The sequence below is a fragment of the Lepus europaeus genome, chromosome 1 (genome assembly GCF_033115175.1).
Source record: "Lepus europaeus isolate LE1 chromosome 1, mLepTim1.pri, whole genome shotgun sequence".
Lineage (NCBI taxonomy): Eukaryota > Metazoa > Chordata > Mammalia > Lagomorpha > Leporidae > Lepus > Lepus europaeus.
The window spans coordinates 20480979-20505165 of record NC_084827.1 but is presented as its reverse complement, the minus strand read 5'-3'; the positions used below and the strand labels follow the sequence as shown (position 1 = coordinate 20505165).

The window sequence follows — 24187 nt, the reverse complement described above, 5'->3', positions numbered from 1 at the left end:
TTGAACAATCTGGTGTCTGAGCAGATTCAAATGAATTTAGATTCATTCTGGACATGCGTAATGAGGTTAGGGTTATCTCCGGGGAGGAGAAAAGGGCAGGCTGTCTCTTATCTTTTCATGTGTATTCTGATTCTTGCCTGGCACGGTGCAGATTCAGAAAACTGTGGCCTTGTCATCTGTCTTGAGAGGCAGACAGGGACCTGCCTCCATGTCAGCTTTGCCTGGGGACCCTCTCTTCCCAGTCCCCTCACGGACTCCTTTATCCCATTGAACCAACGTTGTCTTTAAAAAGTAAGGAGCTTTGCTCTTGCCCTGAGTGTTACAGCTCCAGGCTTCAAACCCGGTAACCACCAGCAGTCTCTTGCTTTTTTTCAGTGCGATTGGCAATGCCCTCTGATTGTAGCCTTTTCTCTGCTTGAACTTTTTCAGCATAGACTTTGATCAATGGCTATAAACACTTGTTGGTAACTTTCCTTCCTAAACCAAGGTTCTTATTAAGAAGGATACAGTTTTAGTTGAGTATATTTCTTGGTGAGGCAGTTACTGGGGCCACAGTGAGCTCAGCCGTTTCCACGTGTACACTTAAATGTATTTTGTAGTTTCAGAAGTACTTTGAATGCCTCGGAGAAGCAGGTGCTCTTGGTTTTTTAGTTCGGTCTTAGCTAGAGCAGCTCCATTTTTTATCTCGACTTATAGGGAAGTTTTCTGGACAGTGATTTTTGCCTTAAGCCAACCTCTCCCCCACCCCTCCATTTTTTTGTTCTGATAGATTCCTGTGAATCTGTACCTTCGGTTTTAGTGTCATGAACAGAGTGGGAAGTCTTACTTGCCAGCACTTCCTGTTGCTAATTGAAAGGGCACAGCTTTAGGTCTAGTTTGACACAGTTCTGATTTGTTACATGTCTTGATAAGCGGCACGTCTCATTTCTGTACCAGTCCGTTAAGAAAATGGGTTGAATTTGAGTATGTTTTGAAATTTCAAACCCGACGCATCATATTCCAGAGTATAGATTAGATGAGTTAATCCGTTCTCCAAGAAAGCTGATCTTTCTTCTGTCAGGAACAGTCGTTCAAAGGGGGTTTTTCTTGCACCTGATGGCTTTGTATTCATTTCGTATCTGGATTCTCATTTTCCTGTTTCCCGGATCCAAGGCATTGAGGATAATGATGGTGAACAAAAAAGTTAATAGACTCAACCCATTACAAAGCATGGTGTCTCAAGAGGAACAGACGTTAAATAATTTCAATAGTGTCTCTGGGTATTGCTATTTTCTTCTCTTTCGCACCTGTTTTCTTAGGCCTTCCTCTAGTCTCTCTTTATTAATAATACTGCTGCCTTACATCCTTTTTTTTATTTCATCTCTGATTTCTATTAAATTTTCCCATGAGAGTCTCTCCCTGGAATTCCTCTTTGCTGTTCAGCCTCTGTTCTTTTCCTCTCAGTAGTTTAATAGTACAGCTTTAAATAAACGAAGATTTTTCACTTTCAATCTAATGCCCTCAACAAGCCAAAATTGTAGTGTTAAAAACAGAGCTCTTACCTGAAGCATTGCTCTTTCCTTGCTCATTTAGTCGTAGATTCCTGCAACTCCCCGGGTGTTTCAGGACTCAGGCACCATAGGAAGCAGAGCTAGGTGGATCATCCGCCTCCCTTCTTACCCGGCTGCATAACATCATGCCAGTATGGGTTGGAAACCACCCCAGAGGCAGGAGACTGGCCTTTCTCTTCAATAATCCTCATGGCTTTTTTTTTTTTTTTTCAATACCCATTGCGTTTTTGGGTTTTCAGTTAGGTGTCCGAGTCATGGATTTCTTACTGGATTTAGCACGCGGCATGATATGGGGACAGGGGTGTTTGCTGGTGGAAAGTTGGATAGACCAGCTATTGCAAGTGCATATGATAACAAGAAAATGCATCTGAAGAGCTGGGGTGGGGAAATGATTTGACGATACAGCTGCATGTGGGGAAATTTAGCTTTTCCCTTTCTTCAGAAAAGATGATGCACTCAACATCCAAATAGCAGTAATCAATTTGCATTTAAGGCGGCACAAATGGCCACTTCTGGCAAGATGCATAATGCCTCCATTTCAAATCATTTTCTCCTTCAGGATATTACGAGGATGTTCGCTCCCTTCTTCCTACCCAACGCTTCCCTGCCCACCCCAGTTGCTTCTGATGTAACTCCCATTGCAAGGCAGTTCTTGATGGCCAGAGTGAGGGGTCTAGGGAGGAACACATCAGCTCTGTCTGCTGTCCAGTGTACCAGACTGGGGGTAGTTTTGCAGGTCATGGTCAGTTGATGACCTGGTAGTGAGAAATGTTTCTTCTCTGATCTTTTCTGTAGTTGTTAGTGTGTATTCAATGTATTCCTTCAAGTTGAATTGTTTCGGACTAACCTTTCTAGATAATTTGGTCATGCTTCCCACCTCCATGGCCCCTGTGTCATCTCTGACCGCTTATCTGTCCATTCTCTGCCCTGTCACTGTTGTTTTGCTCCTTCCAAACAATTCCAAAAATACTTGCTACATTTGAACAGTATCATACAGAGTATACAACTTCAGTCCTCCATAAAGTCATAACAAGAGGGTGATAACACTTGACCCTTAGCTTTCTTGAATATTTTACAACTTGACTCCCTGTACCAGAGACTCTGGGACCTGTAGCATCCTTGTCACTTGGAAGCTTGTGAAATGTGAATTCTCAGTGAACCCCACACCCAAGAAATTTCTTTTTGTAGATGTCAGATTAGTCATTTCATCTTCATTAGAATTGGAATGATGGTGGTTTGAAGTTACAGAGAACACGGTATGCAGTAGGCAAGCTTTGGGTTTTTCATCTCCTAGTCTATTCCTCTTGACTCCTGCCTCTCCCCTCCTCCCACTCTTCATTCGTAGCTCTCTGATTTGATTCCTTCTGAGTAGCCTCCACTAGCTCTTGGCTAATTTAATGTAAAATCATCTAGAGTGTTGTACCGCTTGCCTGATTTGGCTCCTTTGCCATGTCCAGTGACTGAGTATGTTGGAGAGGCAGCTCTGTTTGTATAAGGTATATCCCCATGGTGGTTTTGCTGTAATCCTTTGGAAATCTCTTAGGAGGATGATTAATTTGAATAATTAATCACATAAATCAATTCACAGGATTTTGTAGCTGCCTGTGAAGGGGAAATCTGCTTCATAGTGTTCTTGCATTTGCAGGATACTTTGCATCTAGATTTCTTTCTTTTTTCAGATTTGTCTATTTATTTGAAAGGCAGAGTTATGAGAGGGAGGAAAGGAGAGAGAGGCAGATCTTTGTGATCTGCTGGTTTACTCCCCAAATGACTCCAACAGCAGGACTGGACCAGGCCAAAGCCAGGAACCAGGAACTCCATCTGGGTCTCTGGCATGACTGTCAGGGTTCCTAGCATTTGGGCCATCTTTGGCAGATTGGCAGGGAGCTGGTTCAGAAAGCATCGGAAGCAAAATGACCAGGACTTGAACTGGCACTCACATGGGATGCTGGCTTCGCATGTAGTGGTATAACCCGCTGTGCCACATGCCAGCCCCACATCTAAATTTCTTGTTAACTTCCCTAAGAGTTTTATGGTAAGCTGCCTCCTATACCCCTACTCTCAGTACCCTCTCCATCCCTCTCACTTTGGGTCCAGAAATCAAGAAGGGTTACTTCAGTTCCTCTTGCTTTTTTACCAGGTTAAGAGAAATATACCTCTTGGGTATCACAATGAATTTTTTCTATTCCAAAAAATACAGCTTTTTGCTGTTTTTTAAAGTCTGAGTAAATGAAGCTCACATTGGAAAACCTTTTATCAAACCATATGCCAAATAACTGGTTTTTCTGTCAGCCAGAAGACATATTACAGTTTTTTAGAACTGATTTGTTCATGATACACTAGCGCTCCCCCCCCCCCCATTTTATTTATTTATTTATTTATTTATTTATTTTTTGCGAGACAAGGAGCTCCCATCCACTAGTTCACTCCCCAAATGCCTGCAATTCCTAGGTTGGGCCAGGTCTCCCACCTGGGTAGCAGGAACCCAGTTACTTGAGCCGTAATGATGGCCTCCCAAGTTCTTCATTCACAGCTGGCGAATCAGGGACTCAGAGGTGGGCACCGAACCCTAGGTGTGTTCATGTGGGACTTGGGTTTGTTAAGCAGTGCCTGCTCCTAGAAGGTTTTATTGTGAAGTCATGTTGCAATGATGTCCAATGTTGAATCAAAGTGTTGTACAGTATCCGAGGGGCTGAGTGAGCTATCTTACCTCTTCAGGTTAAATTGGTGAGGTTCTAGCCCTAGAGGTTTACAAAAGGGCCCAGGTGAGCCTTTTAAGGAAGAAAGAAAATGATGTCTGTAGGGAATACAGCGAAAGCTGGACTGGGACACCTTGACGCCAGTTATCAGGTCAGCATTATAAAATGAAAATCACAGAGGAAGAGACACACGCGGGGACTATCTGTGGAGGAGGAGTATTACGAGTGAAAAGTATGCTGTGCCTTCTTTGAAGTGGTATTAAGATTGTGTCCTGTGTGCTGGCCCTGAAGGGGCTGGTACCACAGTGCTGAGACTTGTGTCTCAGAGAAGCCTGGCTGCCTGAGTGTGGGTCCCAAGACCTCAGAGCAAGCTCTGGCCCTGTGCTGAGATTTTAATCCTGCTCTGCTAAGGCCTGGGGATGATTTGCTGCAAGGCAGTCCTTATCTGTCCGAGCCAAGTTTTTATTTTCTAGAACTGGGGTGGAGAACCTTTTATCTGCCCAGGAATGTTTGCATTTGGATATTTATATTGTCATTGGCAGGCCATACAAAATTATCAACTTAAAAATCTGCTGTGGTCACCTTGACAGGGCCACAGGGCGTGATTTCATGCCTGGGCGTTCCCCGCCCTGTTCCAGAAGAAAGGCAGCAGCACTTAGTACACATGAACTTGAACCTTGGTGTTTAAAGAAAGAAGTTTTCCAGGGGCGTAAGTGGAGGCCATCTCCACACTGTCACCTCCTGCAGCCCTGGGCCTCTAGAAAGCTGTGTTCATGCCCCTGTGCACCTGTGGGGACACATCCTGACTTCCTGGTTGATGATGGTTTTATCCATTGTGGACGCTGAAGCTGTTTGCAGTCAGTCCTGCTGTGTCTTGGTGATGCTATGAAAGGAGCAGGCGTGTCCAGCCCCACTGCCTCATCTTCCTGCCCCACTGCCTTGTGAGGAAGTGGCAATTAAGCAAGACGAACAGGAGAAGTGTACAAGTTGGCAGCTTTATTCCCTGCTTAAGGAAGGGGATATAGAGGTGTGTTTGGGCTCCACGGAGGAGGCAGTGTGGGAAGGGCTAGAGTGGCTGCCCCACGGAGCGGGTCCGTGGAAGCAATCCACTCAGAGCCTCCCCACCCGTGATGTAGGCACAAAGCTCTGCAAAGCTTTCCCGGCGAAAGTGCAAGGCAGAGCCCCCTGAGAGGTGGCGGCAGTGCAACACAGCTGGGTCTCCACCGTGTGTTTCCCTGGGCCGTCACGTTGTGTCCTCATGGTCCGGGAGCAGAGACCTATACCCTGTTACGCAGTGAGCTGTGGCGAGACTGCTGCTCGTGGCCTTTCTCCTCTCCTCTCTGAGGGGCATCCTCCTGCTGGGGCATCAACCTTGTGTCTAGTGGCCACAGATTTTCTGGAGATGGGTCACCCGGTCATGTGTGCAGCAGAACGGGTTCAAGAAGTGAAACAAACTGGGCAGAAGGGAGGAGGAACAGCTGAGACAGACCCCTGGGCTCCCTGCCACACGTGCACCCGCGTGGTAGCCTCCTCTGGTGGGCTGCTTAACTCCAGGGCTTCCTAGGTGGGCGTTAGTGGAACTTAACGGCGGACTACCTATTCTTCACTTGCCATTTTGCTTTCCTCTTTTAAGAATCAACCAAATAAGAACTGTTTCTCAGTTTCTATGTGATGGTACAATGCTACTTTCATGCTGCCTTTTGAATGTGCCAGAAATTGATCTAATTTAACAACCCATAAGTTAAAGTGTGAAAAAAATTAAGTCTTTGAAGAAGATTTTTCCAAAAGGCATGTCTGAATATAAGTTTCTGATAATACGCTTTTTAGGAACCAGGTAGAGCATAAATAAGTTGTTTCTGTTTTTGTTTTGTTTTGTTTTCCTTTCTTAAGGTTGACTTCAGTTGGAAGAATTCTGTTGATTTAAATGTTACATGTGCACTATTCTTGGCATTTGTCAGCCTTGGATGTCATCCCTCTACCTGCCTTGGTCTCGTGGGCAGCATTGATTATTACAGCCTTGCTTTCAGCTTGTGGCACAGAGCTGCCTCAGGAAAGCAGAATTTGTTTAACACCTCGCCACCTTGCCTCGAGGACCTTTGCTCTCTCACTGTTCAGGCCCTGCTCTCTCCCTGCACTGTGTGAGATGTTCTCAAGCCCCGGCAAAGGCCAAGCGTTCAGCGGTGCTGTGACACGAACCTGTCTGTGTAGAGGAGAGATCCATTTATTTTGATTGTCCTTGGTGTTGGAGCATAAGGCTGTAGGCATTCTGTGCCCCCCAGGGACCTCCCTGGAAGGAGGTGAGCTGCAGTCAGGGTGGAAGTGAGTTTGCCGGGCTTCCCGGCGGCGCCGGTCTGGCAGCGGCCCCAAAATCTGCCAGGCCTATGGATGGCAGAAGAGACTGCGGAAACAGGCCTGGAGGTGGAGGACTTGGATCATTTCTTAGTTTCTGGCTTTTGTTTTCCTCTACTGGTAGTGTGCAAATTGCAACCTACCTGGGCACACCTGGGGTTACTCCACAGTGACTGGAAAAGGGACCCCTGGCTGATTGATCACTGTACTAAATTGTAAAGGGAAGTATTCTGACCTATTTGTGGTTTCTAAAGCTCAAGCTCTTTTTTTTTTTTTTTAAGATATTTATTTATTTTTTTGAAAGGCAGAGAGAGAGGGGCCCGCACTGTGGTGCATTGAGTTAACATCCTGGCCTGAAGCACCAGCATGCCATATGGGCGCCGGTTCTAGTCCCGGCTGCTCCTCTTCCCATCCAGCTCTCTGCTGCGGCCTGGGAAAGCAGTAGAAGATGGCCCAAGTCCTTGTGCCCTGCACCCAGGTGGGAGACCCAGAAGAAGCTCCTGGCTCCTGGCTTCGGACTGGTGCAGCTCCAGCCATTGCGACCATCTGGGGAGTGAACCAGAGGATGGAAGACCTCTTTCTCTGTCTCTACATCTCTCTGTAACTCTGTCTTTCAAATAAATAAAATAAATCTTTGTGAGAGAGAGAGAGAGAGAGAGAGAGAGAGAGAGAGAGAGGGGTCTTTCATCCGCTGGTTCACTCCCCAAATTGCTGCGACGCTGGGCTGCTCCGAAGTCAGGAGCTTCTTCCAGGTCTCCTAAGTGAGTACAGGGGCCCAGGCACTTGGGCCATCTTCTAGTGCTTTCGCAAGCCATAGCAGAGAGCTGGATCGAAAGGTGGAGCAGCCGGGAACTTGATAGAAATTCTGGATCACACACAGTGCTGCTGAGGTTTCTGTCTCTGAAACTACCACTCAAAGGATTAGGATATGGGAGGTCCCGAAGCAAATCAACCTGTGGTCAAATGTGTGCCAGTGTCTCAGCGGCTCCTGCTAAATCCCCTGTTATTACAACCTGAGACTGATTGAAAATGAGGCTTAATGTCAGTTATGTGGCATTTGTGGGGTTTTTTTCCCCTACTGTTAAATGACTTTTCTATACAATATTGCTTCATTCAGTGCAACTTATCTTTTTACCTGGGAGGAACTTATTTCCATTAGAATTGGAACACTAGCTACATATTTTGCATTTAAAATGCTTCATGTGATTAAAGGCTGAAAGAAACATTATTACTTCTGTTACTTAAAGAGTGTGCTCTTCCAGCTGATTCTTCTTTTGTGCCTGGTGGAATGCCTTTAATTTGGAAACAAGGAAGGAAGCTCTCTGATTACCAGGGACACTGGCAGCCAGAACTGGTACCTGGGCTTACGAGAAGAACAGCCCTATTTTCTCGCCACCACCAAGTCCTCTTGGATGGACTGGCTACTCAGCAGCGGCCAATGTGGCTTGTGTGGTGATCCATCGCCAACAGTGTTGCCTCCCCACCCCCACTCCACCCACATTTTCCCCACCTTCCTACCTCTTTTCATTGTGAGTTTATTTTAAGTGGTGTCTTTCCTCTTGCTTTACAGAGCTATTAAGAATGGCAAAGGATTGCACAGCAAGAAGGAAGTGCCTATCCACCGTGTTGCAGACATATCTGGGGTGAGTAGTGTGGCTCAGACTCCACGAACTGGTCTGCTTGCTTATTCTCTGAAGGAGGCTATCAGATGGATTGTCCGTAGCTCACTGCTTTTGAAGCACTTAATGGGAATGCATTCTCCTAATGCATCTATAGGGTCCCGTTTCGGAAAAACAGAATACAAAAGCTCATTGTTTTTTATCTGAACTATCTCTGTGTTGCTCTTCCACTTTTTAATTGTTATGAGCTTATAATATTTCTTTACAGTTGTGTTACAGTAAAATTACCTGTTCAGTTTCTGCAGGGATTGGGAAGTCATAGTGGTGGAAGCTCTTAGACCTTTCCAAAAGGTGTAAGATTTCCAAAAGAGTTGTTTTTCTTCTGCTTGCCTGTAGTTGGGAGAGAATTGTGGAATGTGGGAACATATTTTGAGATAACAGATAATACAGAACAATCGATAATGCGGATATTTTTGAGCTCTTAAAAGGTTCCATCTAAAAGATGTTCACATCTTTTTAGGCCAAATAGATCTCTTTATTTGTTGGATGAGTCTATTCATTTATCCGCACATGTTAATGAGTACTTACTCTATGCATTGAGAATGTAACGGTGAAAAAACTGGTGAAGCCCCTCCCTTCAGGTGGGAAGAAGAGACGAGTGCAATGTCAGGTAGCACCAGCTTCCGTGAGAAGACCGGCTAGAGGCTGGATTTTGGTCCGGGAGGCACCCTTCTGAGACCCACCCTGTCTTATTTCAGCTGTCATTGTCACTGATGGTTAAGGAGGGTCTCAGGGGTGTGCTGAGTTTAGCAGGACCACATGACCCTCTGGGACGATGGAGGGGGGGGGGATGGTAAATCGTGGACACTCGGAATTTGCCTGTCTGAAGGTGGTGCTGGTGTAGACAAGCTTCCAGAGCTCAGCCCAGCCCGCAACATGATGGATTAGAGTGCATTATCTTCTAGTGGTGGTGTTTCCAGGCCTGGCTGAGTCTTTTTCGGTTGTGTCTGGTGATTGCTTATTACAAATGTGTCTGGCCAGCTCACCCTTGCCTAGCTGTAGTGGTGCCCTATTCATTTTAAGCAATGGGACTCTGGTGAGCTTTTCTTTCTCTGTAGCCAGTGTGGATTATAAGTTAAACAGTGTTACTTATATCACATTAATTGGACTCCAGTCAAGAAGTTGCAGCCTCCATGATATGTATTCTTCATAGCTTAGAATCAGGAGTAGTCCCGAAACCTATTGTTCGTGGTCTTTGAGCCCCAGGTGACTATGGTGTGTCTGCTAAGGCTCATTGTTAACTTACCTAGAGCCATGCCCTTTGGGCTATTTTCTCTGTGGCTTACCCTGCTGAGTTATTCTTTGCATATATGCTATTTCTATATATATGTGCTTATGGCATTCTGAAATATATTTTCCTTAATATTCTCTTGGTAATTATGTCGAGGTGATCATAGCATAGTTTTTCACTGTTCACCTGCAGGGAGAAAGTTATTAATACTACTATTGGTAAACACATCAGAAGCTCCACTACATATGCACCTCCTAGGGCTTATGTGAGGCCCACTGTCTCCCAGAAGCTGAATTAGACCTAGGGGATAGGTGTTCTCTTAGCCGTTCAAGTTCATGTTCTTTGAATTAGAGATACCCCTTCAGGGGTGCTGAACTCATACCAACTTGCACATGGTGTCCTAAAGTTCATTATTGACAAACCTGTGAATCGTATGCTGTCCCTTCTCTTGGTAATTTCCATTCTTCCTTATTTCTTGGATTTTGCTGTGAATATCAGAAGGTCATGTGAAAATGTGTATTTTTTTTCTTGTTCTGATCCTACCAGCTATCCCCTTAAACTGTAGCTACGTTTTCGTACCTATCTTTATTCTGTTCTCTGTTTGCATACTGGGGAATTGCTTTACTCTGAAGTTATCTAAAAATAAGTACCAGTAAAATTTCACTCAGTTTCTGCATAAGAGGAAAGCTTAAAAAGTGGAAGACTGATGTCAGATACGACCTTGTCTGCCTCAATCACAAATTGTTCAGCTAACATTGGAATTTTGTGTGTGTGTGTGTGTGTCCTCTGTAATTGAGGAGGTTTGTCTCTTTCCCCTTCTCACCTTCCCTTCTCCCTATTGTGGAGTTAAGAGAGAGAGGGAGGAATGGAGGGAGTGTGTGTTTTGGGTGCCCTTGTGCCGTTTAAGTGAAATGTATTGATTTTGTATCGTCTGAAGAATGCTGGTGATTTAGCTGTCTGCTGCACAGGTGGGTGTGTGGGGTCAGACAGGCAAATAGCACAAGGCTTACCAGAAGATAAGCATGTGTCTGTTACACAGCCTTTACTCCAGGGAGTGTGGGAGTGGGTGTATGTGCGGGTATGCATGCACACATCGCACACACACATATACACACACGTGCACAAGATTTATTTATTTGAAAGTCAGAGCTACAGAAGAGAGAAGAAGAAACATAGAAAGAAAGATCTTCCATCTTCTGGCACTCCCCAGACGGCCTCAATGGCCAGGGCTAAGCCAGGCGGAAGCCAGGAGCTTCATCTGGGTCTGCTACCTGAGTGGCAGGGGCCAAATACTTGGGCCGTCTTCCACTGCTCTTCCCAGGTCAATAGCAGTAATTTGGATCAGAAGTGGAGAAGCTGAGATTCAAACCAGTGCTCATATGGGATGTTGGCGTCACCAGTAGCAGCTTTACCCAATTCGCCACAAAGCTGGCTTCTACTCCAGGTGTTCATTCATAATGATTTCCTAGACATTTTGAAATGTTTAAATGTGTTCCTCCACCACTACCCCACCCCAATGACATTGATTCTGTCCCTCTTAGTTGCAGGTCATGGTAAATGGAAGTTTTGGTTGAGCTGATAGTGGATAAAATATGTTGCCAAAATAATTTACTGTGAACTGGTGTTTGTGCATGATGTTTCTCACCATCCTTCTCCCGCCCCCCCCCCCCCCCCCCCCGGTACACACCCTTGAGAAATAGTATGCAATCAGTTGTATGTTTTCTCTGGTGTGCAGTGCCTCTCACATCAAGAGTTAAGTTTCTACCTATAATGTACAATTTGGGACATGTTCAATAATCGGACTTGCCTCAAAGGGTGGAGTTAGAAATGTGCCAGGGGATTCCAATACAATCCCTTCAAGATTGCATGTACCAATGCCATCTCACTAGTCCAAGTGATCAATTTCAGTTCACAATTGATCACACTGATAGGTCTAAGAGTCAAAGGGATCACACAAACAAGACTAGTGTCTGCGAATACTAACTGATAGAATCAAAAAGGGAGAGAACGGTCCAACATGGGAAGTGGGATACACAGCAGACTCATAGAATGGCAGATGTCCTAAACAGCACTCTGGCCTCAGAATCAGCCCTTAAGGCATTCGGATCTGGCTGAAGAGCCCATGAGAGTATTTTAGGCATGGAAAGCCAAGACACTCTGGCGCCAAAAAAAAAAAAAAAAAAAAAAAAAAAAAAGGACCTAAATGAAAGATCTCTGCGAGTGAGATCCCAGTAGAAAGAACGGGGCCATTAAAGAAGGAGGTACCTTTCTCTGAAGGGAGGAGAGAACTTCCACTTTGACTATGACCTTGTCTGAATAAGATCGAAGTCAGTGAACTCAAGAGGCTTCCATAGCTTTGGAAACTCATGATTAGAGCCTAGGGAGATTTCTGACGCCGTAAACAAGAGTGTCAAATTGTTAAGTCAACAACAGGAGTCACTGTGTACTTACTCCTCATGTGGGATCTCTGTCCTTAATGTGTTGTCCAATGTGAATTAATGCTATAACTAGTATTCAAACAGTATTTTACACTTTTTGTTCTGTGTGGTGCAAACTGATGAAATCTTGACTTAATATATACTAAATTGATCTTCTGTATATAAAGATAATTGAAAATGAATCTTGATGTGAATGGAATGGGAGAGGGAGTGGAAGATGGGAGGAGTGCAGGTAGGAGGGAATTTATGGTGGGGGGGGAGCCATTGTAATCCATAAACTGTACTTTGGAAAATTATATTTACTAAATAAAAGTGTTTATAATAAAAAAAATTATTTCACAGGATTTAAGGGTCAGAGTGTATTAAAATGGTTTCATATGAGAACTTAGCAGGTGAAAGACCTGCTTGGCTGAGTGGGTGTTGCAGGAAATCAGTAATCCAGGCACAGGAGTGAGAGAATGGTGAGCTGCTTGGCAGGTGTGGTGCTGACCTCGGAGGTGGTCCAGCAAGCATCTTGTACGTGTGTGTGCGCGCGCGCGAGAGGGAATATGTGTATTTAATTGGCATAGAACATGTTTGCAGGGTATATTGTGACATTTCAGTACACATAGACACCATGACTGGCATGTGTGTCACTGCAGACAACTACCAAGCCTTTCTGTTGGCAACTTTGAATATCTGCTTTCCTGGCTCTTGAGGGAAGTAGGGAAGCATCATATTCTTAGAATTGTACCTATGGGCCGGCGCCGCAGCTCACTAGGCTAATCCTCCGCCTTGCAGCGCCGGCACACCGGGTTCTAGTCCCGGTCGGGGCACCGATCCTGTCCCGGTTGCCCCTCTTCCAGGCCAGCTCTCTGCTGTGGCCAGGGAGTGCAGTGGAGGATGGCCCAGGTCCTTGGGCCCTGCACCCCATGGGAGACCAGGAGAAGCACCTGGCTCCTGCCATCGGATCATTCATAACGGTGCGCTGGCCACAGTGCACCTACCGCGGCGGCCATTGGAGGGTGAACCAACAGCAAAAGGAAGACCTTTCTCTCTGTCTCTCTCTCACTGTCCACTCTGCCTGTCAAAAAAACAAACAAACAAACAAAAAAACAGAATGGTACCTATGAACTACGTGGACTCTGTCCTCTTTGTATTACTATCACATTGGCATGAGAACTGGGTAGTAGTGATTACTATTGCATTTGTTATGACCCTGAGAATCTAATGTACTAATAAATTCCTCAAAAATAAATAGCTAAAGTAGAATACCAAATTCTTGTCAATCATATTTACCCTACTGTGCTGTAGAACTTTAACAGTTATTCTTCCTATCCAACCAAGAAGCCCTTTTGTTAATACAGGTGACTTATTTATGCACATACGTATTTATTTCTTTTGACAGGCAGATAGACACACACAGAGAAAGTTCCTATCCATTGGTTGTGTTACCAAATGCCCACAATGGCCAGGCAGGGCTGGGAACCAGGAACTTAATCCAGGTGTCCCGTGTGAGTCACCAACACTCAAGCACTTGAGCTGGCACCACTACCTCCCAGATTCCGCACTAGCAGGAAGCTGGCATCGAGACCAAGGTTTGAACCAGGGTAGTTTGATATGGGGTATGGGTGCCTTAACCAGTGACTCAACTACCAAGCCAAACACCTGCCCCAATTCAGATGCGTTTTGACATCAGTGGCAGCTGACTCGTGGTTTCCTTAAGAGAGAATCTGCATGTATGGAGGACCAAATCAACCTGGCTGGTATGTGTTTGCATACCTCTTTTCTGGGTGACCACTAAGAAAGAAAAGTAGTTATGGTCATGCTACTAACACGTGTCATGAAGTAGTTAGTCACTACTTTGCTTTGGATGTGGGTTTTTTTTTTTTTTTTTAGTTTAGGAAGTTTGCTATCAGAAACGCTGGCTATTGCTTGTCATCTCTAGACGAGTCTGGTATCCTATGTGGACAGCATGTTCCTGTGGGTATGAAATCAACCAAGAGTTTGCCTGACTTGATACTAGATCTGCTTTGATACAGAAAGTGTTCTACATTCTCTCTCTCTCTCTCTCTCTCTCTCTCTCTCTCTCTCTCTCTCTCTCTTTGGAGTGTTGATTTATTTCAGAGGCAGAATTACAGAGAGAGAGGTCTTCCATTTACTGGGCCAACCCAAAGCCAGGAGCCTGGAGCTTCTTCCAGGTCTCCCACATGGGTGCAAGGGCCCAGGCACTTGGGCCATCTTGCACTGCTTTCTCAGGCCTGTAGCAGGGAATTGGATCGGAAGACAGCAGCCCGGGAATCTAACTGGTGCCCATATGGAATGCTGGCACCCCAGGCAGAGGCTTAACCTACCATGACAAAGTGCCAGCCGCCACCCTCCATTTTCATTCAGTTTCAACTTTCCCACCTTACCCCCAGTGCCTTCAAAGAAAAAGTTGGAATGTAGGTGACAGTGAGATATAAGGCTGTTCTTTATGTCAGGTTTATTATTGTTTTTCCTGTAGCCCACTCTGTAATAAATACGATCTGCTGCAGATGCAGAGTGTAAAACACGCAATAAAATGGGGCTGGTGCATGGCTAACTGTTGTTCTGGCAGATCAGACAAATCAATTATGGCTCCAAGGTGAGCGAGAGAGCTCCCCACGCCTCCACTTGCAGCCAGCACTGCAAGCCCGATTCTTGTTTCGCCTTCACTCCTCCTTCCCCTCCCGTTTGTGCACGAGTCGTCCTCCCTGCATCCTGGTGAATATTTGAGCTTTCCTCTCTTTCCTGTCATCTCTGCTCTCCTTGATGTGTAGCTTAGGATGTTGTTTGTTGACAGCATAATGAGTGGCTAGAGCCTGGATTGGCATTCTCTCTAGTCAGATTTCTAAAAATTCCCAGAACAGGGTAGATTACCAGAATGTCTTTGTCTGGATATCGGCTGCCTTGTCATGTCGTTTAGTCCTGACAACTCCTCGGTTCACTTCCTGTTGTTGACCCTGCTCATTGGCAGGTCTTTCCTCTTTGTTTGCTCACTTGGACACTTACTCCTTGGTGACTTGGTCTCTTGATCATGTTTGAATGAACTTTATTATTGCCTTGTCTCTCGGTGACTGAGACGTAGGAGAAGTCAGACTTTTGGATCGCGGCTCCTCATGACCTGGACAGTTAGAGTGGACTGGTGAGATTCTTTCGCATATGAACAATAGGCATCTCCCTTTACATAGATGGTCGGGTGGAAAAAGAGGGGAGAAGGATTTTCTCAAGCCTCTTCTGACATCACCCTTCAATTTCTGGTTGTTCAGTGCCTTCCTCAACTGTAATAGCACTGTCCTCCATCCCTGGAGATGTGGCAGGCAGTCCTCTCTCTGTTCTTAAGAGGCCTGAGGACTTTTACAGAAGGTACATTTCCTTCATTTCTCATTCACTTGTGTCTCCATTGAAAGGGGGGGGGGTATTCTTTCTGGCCAAAGAAAATTTAAGAAAAAAGTGTCTGGCCCCATGAGTCCCCAGAAGGTAACAGTCACGGAAGCATCCAGGGACTCCGTGTGTTATGTGGCAGATTCCTCTACATGTCCTCTGGCCCACTTAGTTTTCTTCTTGTATGACTGCAGTTCTTCTCAGTCACCCTTCTGTTCTCTCCAGTCGCTGGCAATTGGTGGCACAAATGTTCCTTGGGTTTTGTTTTCCTGATAGCCCCTCCTTCTCTCTCTCCTGCAGCAGATTCTAATGTCTTTGTGTTGCTAACTGCAGGCTGAGTTACTGTACACATGGCCAGAGGTCAAGGCCTTGGTTTGACATGGCAGGATTGCTAAGCACTGGAGCTTCAGTCACACACTGGACGTTGGCTCCACCTCTGGCCTGTGCATTCACTGCCCTGGGAAAATCATGAAGGAACCCTGGAAGGTCCCAACTCGTTCTGTAGCACAAGCACTGTGTGTTCTGTAGGTGGCATTGGCCTCTTGCAGGGAAGCCTGGTTGGCGGTTCTTGAGATTGATTTTTTGCATCTGTGCAGCTCTCGCTCTCGCTCGCTCAAGTTGTTGAGGAGGAGGAATTGCTTTGCCTTCTCAGAGTTTCCTGTGCACCGTTTGCACTGGAGCATGCCTGCAATCCACTTGCATTCTTGCTGCAGAGAACCATGCACCGCTCCTTCAGGAGCCAGAAGGGCAGCAACCTTGGAAAGCTCTCCTAGGCTGTGGGGAGGGGGGGCCTCTTTCTTTTCTTCTCTCTCTCTCTGTCTTCTCAAAACCTGTCTTTGCAGGAGACTCAGATGTTCCTTAGAACACTGTGATCATGCCAGACAGCTTGCTTCAGCTTATGGCTCTCACCCTCACTTTCTTATTTTACGTCCATAGTTCCTTTCAGCCACCGGACTACTGTGACCAGAACTTGTTTGGGAAGCTCTCCTATTCAAACTCGCCAACCCTGCGGGAATGTCTCTCACTGTCTTTCTGAGTAAATCGGAAAACATTTATGATTTCCACGGTACATTTTTCAAGATTGCAATTTTTGTTAACGATTTATTTTCTTTATTTGAAAGGCAGAGTTGTGAGAGGGAGAGAGAGAGTCAGAGGTCTTTTCATCCACTGGTTCACAGGTCTCCCACGTGAGTGGCAGGGGCCCAAGCACTTGGGCCATTGGCTGTGGGCTTTCCCAGGCCCATGAGTGGGGAGCTGGATATGGGATGCTGGCGTCTCAGGGGCTTCATTCTGCCGCGCCAGAGTGCATTTTGTGTTTGACATCTGCCACAGTTAGTGGGGGTTGTACGTGAGCGCCACCTTTTACAGACTGGAACCGCCTTTTGGCTGAGCTGGTCTTTGTGTAAGCTTATAGAGCATCAAATTTAGATCCTGGCCTCTCACTTCTTTAGTAGGGATTAAAATTATTCAGACCCTGAAATGTACAAGAACATTATTTGGATATACTTCCAGTAAAAACCCTTTGGGGTTGTGTGATCCCAAAGGCACTCTGCCCCCTTTGTTTTTGGTGGGGCTATTTTGTTCCTTTGTAGAGGGAAAATGTCATTGGGCAGGGCTGATGGTATGCAAATGATTCCTGCAGAAGTGTGGTCCTTTGGAGATACAATTGATTTCCTACCCTGTAAGAGAAATTATTTCAAATTTGATATTTTTACTCTACTACTTAGCGTCTCGAGAAAATTCCCATCATTCCTCATGACCTATAAATGTCTGTTCTTCAGGGTCTCCTTTGGGTCGTTCTGCTTCTCCCTTCAGTTAGTGGCTTAAAGTAAAATTTTTCATACACATTCATTTAGATTTGTATAAGAATCTTGATTTCATCTTTTTGAAATTATCTTAAATAGTGGAAGCAGTTGCAGAAGTAAGGGGGAAATAGGAAACCTTAATATGTCACAGCTATGAATTCTGCTGCAGGTTTTTTCTCATTTCCTTCTAATTCCTTGTTGAACTATGGCTTCACATAGGAATGCATGCAAATGAGTTCTCCTTAGCAACAGAGTCCCAGCTTTCATTCAGGTGGACTGAGCAAGAACCTTTCTTCTTTGTTGAAAGAAGGGGAAAAAAAGAGTGGGAGAGTCCAGGAGCCAGCATTTTTCCCAACCCAATGGTATTTTTTCCTAAGAGAGTTGCCTTTGAAGATAGACTCTGCTATAGTTGGTTCTCTTATATTCTCTTTCCCATTCTTTGGGTACATGTGGGTATTTCCCTGTTAATTCTGTTTCATGGGTCCAAGTTGGTTAAATGAACCCATTACAAGCTAAGCTAAATGAATGTGGGGGTGTTTTAAAGGCAGTCGGTAACACTCGTGAGTCCCAGGTTGAGGTGTGTGGTTGGTTTGTCTCATTTGTCCCGTGGCTGCAGAGTGATGTGATAAAACTTGAGATATTTCTACATAGCCACAGCTTTCTCTCTGCACTTCGCCATCATAATACTACTTAGCCCTCAGTTGAACTTATTTTGTCCTGTGGCTATTGCTTATGTAAACATCTCAATGTAAGTCATTTTACTAGCATAGACATTCTGCTTACTTGTATTTTAAGCCTTTATTTAGCATGTTTCCGAAATATTCCCTACAGAATATGTTATATGAAATTTGGGGCACTCCTTGCAGTGTTGACATCCAGATATTCTTGAGTTAGGATTTAGGGCTGCTTTGGAATGCCCTAGGTTGTTTTGTGCCTCAGCTCTTTAAGGAAATAATGTTCTCAAGAAGAAGTTAGAGAATCTTGATGAAACTATAGGATTTGCTAGTACCTGAGAATACAAAAGCCTTTACAAGGGTTCTAAATTGGAGGGAGATTTGTATTTTTATTCATTACGCATTACTTCAACCTATTTATTTTCTTTTATATCAAACTCATCCACTCATGTATGTAAGGTTCTCAGACTCTGACTCCACTGTTCGTTGGCACTTAAGGAGCATTTATCATTTTTGGAATGTTGTCATCTCCCTTCTGTTAATGCCTTCCTCTTCGTCCAGTGTGTCTTTTCTTCCAGGTACTGTTCCCCATTTGTCCCCACTAGGCAAGTCAAATCTGAACCAGGCACTGTAGAGAGTTTTGCTTTGTTCTGTTGTTTTAAAAAGCTCTTTCTTAGGAGTTTAGAAACTAGTAATGAAAAGCACTATGCATGTATTAAATAACATGAGAAGTTACCAGTTTTATCAGCAAGTGCAGAATCAAGGGAGCAAGACTACCCCCACTGCCTGCTGAACATGCCCTTCTTCAGCGTTTGGGTTATCTTGTTATCTTGTCACCCCAATACAATATCCATACATGTTTATGTCACACTAAAACTATAAAGCCACAGGACAGAGATGGGGGTGATTCTATATTTTACTCTAGGAAGAATTAGAATTTCCAGATAGATCTAAAACACTGCATTTCTAACTGCTTTAAAGATATTTTTCAGTAAGAAGTTATATTATTACTTAAGCCTATTATCATGCTAATGTGTGGTTTTTGGATTGTTTGTTTTCTACTTACTGTCCAGATACTTTTCAGCTTCTGAATCATAATAATCTGTTAGTTATTTCTAAGAAAAGGGCCACTTACTTTGATGTCAGAAACACCTTTAAAATAAGCACTGTGCTTAGATCAATTTTCAGTGAAATCATGGGGCATTTTCAGATCTAGCTACAAAGCAGGGTATTTTCCACATCAATGTATAGACTATTATAGGGTCAATAACATTTATTTGTTGCAAAATATATAGAAGAGTTATAGAGAGCTAATTCAAAGTAGAGAATGTTGAATGCTGATTGTAAAAAACTGAAGGGGCAATTTTTACCTAAATAATTGGTAAATTTACCTTGGCAAAGCTAACTCAGCTTTACATATTAATGTATTTTCTTCTTCTAAAAACAAAAATTCAGTATTTTACTTACACAAATTTTCATTTGTATTAGTTATTAAATGCATCAATAGAAAATAAAATTCGGCCAGCGCCATGGCTCACTTGGCTAATCCTCCACCTGCAGCGCCGGCACCCCAGATTCTAGTCCCGGTTGGGATGCCGGATTCTGTCCTGGTTGCTCCTCTTCCAGTCCAGCTCTCTGCTGTGGCCCGGTAAAGCAGTGGAGGATGGCCCAAGTGCTTGGGCCCTTGCACCCGCATGGGAGACCAGTAGGAAGCACCTGGCTTCTGGCTTTGGATCAGCGCAGCGCCGGCCGTAGTGGCCATTGGTGGGTGAACCAACGGAAGGAAAACCTTTCTCTCTGTCTCTCTCTCTCACTGTCTAACTCTCTGTCAAAAATAATAATAATAATATAAAAATTAAATAAAAAGAAAATTCATTTTCACTGCCACCAAAAATAGTTCTGTGCTGACACTCATGCATCTATTCACGAGTATAAGTCATACTTTTTACTCCCTTTTTTGCTTTTTCTTTCCATTTTTCTTTCTTTTTTTTAAAGTGTTTTGAGCTGTTGTCAGGGCAAGAATCTTCTGTATTATTCCTAACTATTCAATTAGTGCCCAAGACAGTGTCAGGCACATAGTAAGTGCTTATCAAATATGTCGTGATGAATGAATACGGTCAACTGCTGTGTTACAATTGCTTTAGCCAAGGCTGGCATTGTGGCACACGATGGATCAAGCCCCAGCTTACAGCAGTAGTATCCCGCATGAGAGTGTTCCACTTCCAATTCAGCTTCCTGCTTATGCACTTGGGAAAGTAGCTGATCATGGACCAACTAGAAAATAACTACTGCCACATACATGGGTGACCCCTGGCTCTTGACTTTCGCTTGGCCCAGAACTGGCTGTTGGAGACGTCTGGGGAGTGAGCCAGGTCTCTCCCTCTCTCTCATCCCCTCTGCCTTTCAAATAAATAGATGAATGTTCTTTAAAAAGTTGCTTTATCCACCGTCTGTTGGATATTGGAGTTGTTCACGTTTCACTTGAAATTGTTGGGTTGCAACATTGATTACTTCAGCTAAATCAGAATCTGTTGTTATTTTCTTTGCAAATTTGAATAACATATATATATATATAATTTAAAATTTATTTATTTGAAAGGGAGAGCAATAAAGAAAAGGGGAGCATGTTCTCCATCTTCCATCTGCTGATTTATTTCCCAATTGCCTGAAATAGCCTGGAGCTCCATCTGGGTCTCCACCCTGGTGATTGGAACCCAAGTACTTGGGCCATTATCTACCACTCCTTGGCACCTGAGCAGCAAGCTGGATCAGAAGCTCAGAGCAGCCAGGACTCAGACTGTCACTTTGTGCAATGTGGGCATCCTAAGCTGCTACTCTGCTCCACAGTTTAGTTTTGGTTTTTTTACTGATTGATTTATTTACTTTTTTGACAAGCAGAGTGACAGAGAAAGAGATCTTTCATCCACTGATTCACCCCTCAAATGGTTGTAATGTTTGTGACTGGTGCAGATTGAAGCCAGGAGCCAGGAACCACATCCAGGTTTCCCAAATGCTTGGCAGTTTCCCAAGTAGTTGGGACATCACTGCTTTTCCAAGGCACATTAGCAGGGAGCTGAATTTAAAGCAGAGCAGCTGGAACTCAAACTAGCATTCCAATACAGGATGTTGGCATCACAAGTAGAAGCTTAACCTGCTGTACCACAATGCAGGCCCCCAGTGTGTGTGTGTGTGTGGGGGGGGGTGTTTGTTTTGTTTGTTCAGGTTTTTTGTGGGTTTTTTTTGGCAGCATCATTTTAGTAAATATTCATTGAGTGAAATCACTAGTTGTTTTTAAATTTTATGTATTTGTTGTTTTATCTTAACACTTAACAAAGGCAGGCATTTGGCCTACTGGTTAAAACACCTGAATCCTGGGGCCGGCGCTGTGGCTCACTTGGTTAATCCTCCGCCTGCAGCACCAGCATCCCATGTGGACACCGGTTCTGTCCCAGTTGCTCCTCTTTCAGTCCAGCTTTCTGCTGTGGTCCGGGAGAGCAGTGGAGGATGGCCCAAGTGCTTGGGCCCCTGCACCCGCATGGGAGACCAGGAGGAGACACCTGGCTCCTGGCTTCGGATCGGGGTAGTTCCGAAGGGAAGGACGTTGTTGGCCATTTGAGGGGTGAACCAAGGGAAGGAAGACCGTTTGTTCTGTCTGTCTCTCTCTCTCTCTCTCTCACTGTCTGTCAAATAAATTAAAAAAAAAAAAAAAAAACACACACCTGAATCCGGTGGCTAAGTACCTGGGTTCAAGTCCTGGCTCTGTCTCTTGATTCCAGCTCCCCGCTAATGTCAACCCTGGGAGGCAGTGGGCGGTGCCTCAGGTAGTTGGATCCTTGCTATCCATGTGGGAGGCCTGGATTGAGTTCCTGTCTCCTGGCATCACTTCAAGTCATTTTGGGCATTCGGAGAGGCAATGAACAGATGAGTGCCCTGTCTGTTGCTCTCTTTCTCGCTCAGCCTCACAGATAATAATTTTTTTTTAAACTTTTATTTAGTAAATATAATTTTCCAAAGTACAGTTTATGGATTACAATGGCTTCCCCCCCACCCCATAACTTCCCTCCCACTCGCACCCCTCCCATCTCCCGCTCCCTCTCCCATTCCATTCACATCAAGATTCATTTTCAATTATCTTTATATACAGAAGATCGATTTAGTATATATTAAGTCAAGATTTCATCAGTTTGCACCCACACAGAACATAAAGTGTAAAATACTGTTTCAGTACTAGTTATAGCATTAATTCACATTGGACAACACATTGAGGACAGAGATCCCACGTGAGGAGTAAGTACACAGTGACTCCTGTTGTTGACTTAACAATTTGACACTCTTGTTTATGGCGTCAGAAATCTCCCTAGGCTCTAGTCATGAGTTGCCAAGGCTATGGAAGCCTTTAGGGTTCGCCGACTTCGATCTTATTCTGACAGGGTCATAGTCAAAGTGGAAGTTCTCTCCTCCCTTCAGAGAAAGGTACCTCCTTCTTTGATGGCCCTGTTCTTTCTACTGGGGTTTCACTTACAGAGTGAGATAATTTTTAAAAACACTAGACATAATAAAACTTTCACTTGGGTTTTGTTGGATCTACTCTGGTGTCGGGTTTGACTTCTGTTGATGCCCTGGTTTACTCACTGACAGTTTTCTGGCCTTTTCTGAAGGGCGTTCCTGTCGGGGGTGGGGCACAGTTTTGCATGACATCAATTTCCTTGCTCCTGAGTTCTTGATTTGCCCATGAAATGGAAACTTGTGCTTCATCAGGCGTCTTTTAAATTCTTTACTCTGCACATTTTGTTTTAATTATCTCTCAGACCATTTTCTGGTTCTATAATAAATCCTTACCTCTTGCCTATGGAGACTTTGGAAGCAATAAAAATCGATCTAAAACTTTTAAAGAAGGAATAGTATATCAAAGCTGAAAGTTAATCCTGGCCTTGTAATTGAGGTCCATGGTATAGATTCTGGTTAATGTGCTTTATTCCATATTCTCAAGGCCGTAACGTTTATAAATTGTTTTTTAAGACATTCTCGTGTCTTGATTCTGAGAATGTTTATTATTGTATTCCCATAAATATTTGTTATTGGTTCTTGGAAAAAAAATAAAGCAGAGTTTTTAAAGGTCCAAATGGCCTTTCCTGATGTCTTGTCTAAAGGGATTTTAAAATTGAACATATGTTTAACAACTTTCTTATTTGCTTTATTTAATGTAAATTGAATGCTTACAGTTTGAATAAAGCACATGATGTTAGCCCATATTTGACTTCCAGATAATTGGAAGGTATACTCTGCGTGTGCTAACCCATCAAGTCCCATGTTTGCAGTTAGGTGAATATGTCAACGAAATTGACACAGGTGCAAATTTAGCATAAGTTTTATATATGTTGCTCAATTTGTGCTGGTATTTTTAAGGGTTTTATTTATTTATTATTTATTTGAGAGAGAGAATTATAAACAGAGAAAGGGAGAGACAGAGAGAGAGGTTTTCATCCACTGGTTCACTCCTCAAATGGTTGGAACAGCCGGAGCTGGGCTGATCCCAAGCCAGGAGCTTCTTCCAGGTCTCCCACATAGGTGCAGTAACCCAAGCACCATCTTCTACTGCTTTCCAAGGCCATAGCAGAGAGCTGGATTGCAAGAGGAGCAGCTGGGACTAACCAGTGCCCATATGGGATGCCAGCGTCCCAGGTGGAGGTTTAGCCACCACACTACAGCACTGGCCTGTATAGGTTTCTATATATAAGATAGTAGGACATAATGGGTTAACCTGGGCCCTAAACATTTTCTACTTATTGGTTGATATTTTGACACCAGTATCTCATGCGTATATCCTTTAGTGGTTGCAATTAATTTTCATAAATTTTCTTCATATCTTACCTAAGCATTGGTTGTTATCAAAAGGAGTATATTGGTATGCTGATGAATAATAAAAAGAGTTTATCTATTGATTCCAAGTACTCATGTGTAGGATAAAACCACAGAAGCAATTCTGTGTTACCTGACCTCAGCAAGATAAGACATTTTCTCTATGAATTAAGAATAGGATTTTTAAAAAAAAAAAAAAAAAGGATAGCAGAGAAAACCCAGAGAGCAGGTGGCAGGGATTGTCTAGGACATGATCCCAGAGTGGATATGAAAGGAATACCCATGGTCTCCGTGGAGGGAACACAAGCAGGCCAACATGCAGGTGTCAGTAGGAGGGCCGCACGAGCTCCAGGGAGGAAGCTGTCCACCGGGAGGGCCTTTATTTATGAAGCCACAATATTATTAACCCTACATAGCACTTTAATAATAATTTGTAATTGACACCCTGAAATGGTTGCAGACTTCACGGACGTTTGATTTCTGTGAGTCCTGATCTAGGAGACAGTTGACAAGGCCACC

The 24187-nt window shown here is 44.2% G+C and overlaps 1 protein-coding gene across 1 annotated transcript in view; it reads left to right on the top strand.

The window, feature by feature from the left end:
• Positions 1–24187, top strand: part of SND1 (staphylococcal nuclease and tudor domain containing 1) — a 409440-nt gene that overhangs the window by 231047 nt on the left and 154206 nt on the right. The window contains exon 14 of the mRNA XM_062203815.1: positions 8169–8241. Coding sequence (XP_062059799.1) covers positions 8169–8241 — 73 coding nt within the window. The remainder of the gene's footprint in view (positions 1–8168; positions 8242–24187) is intronic.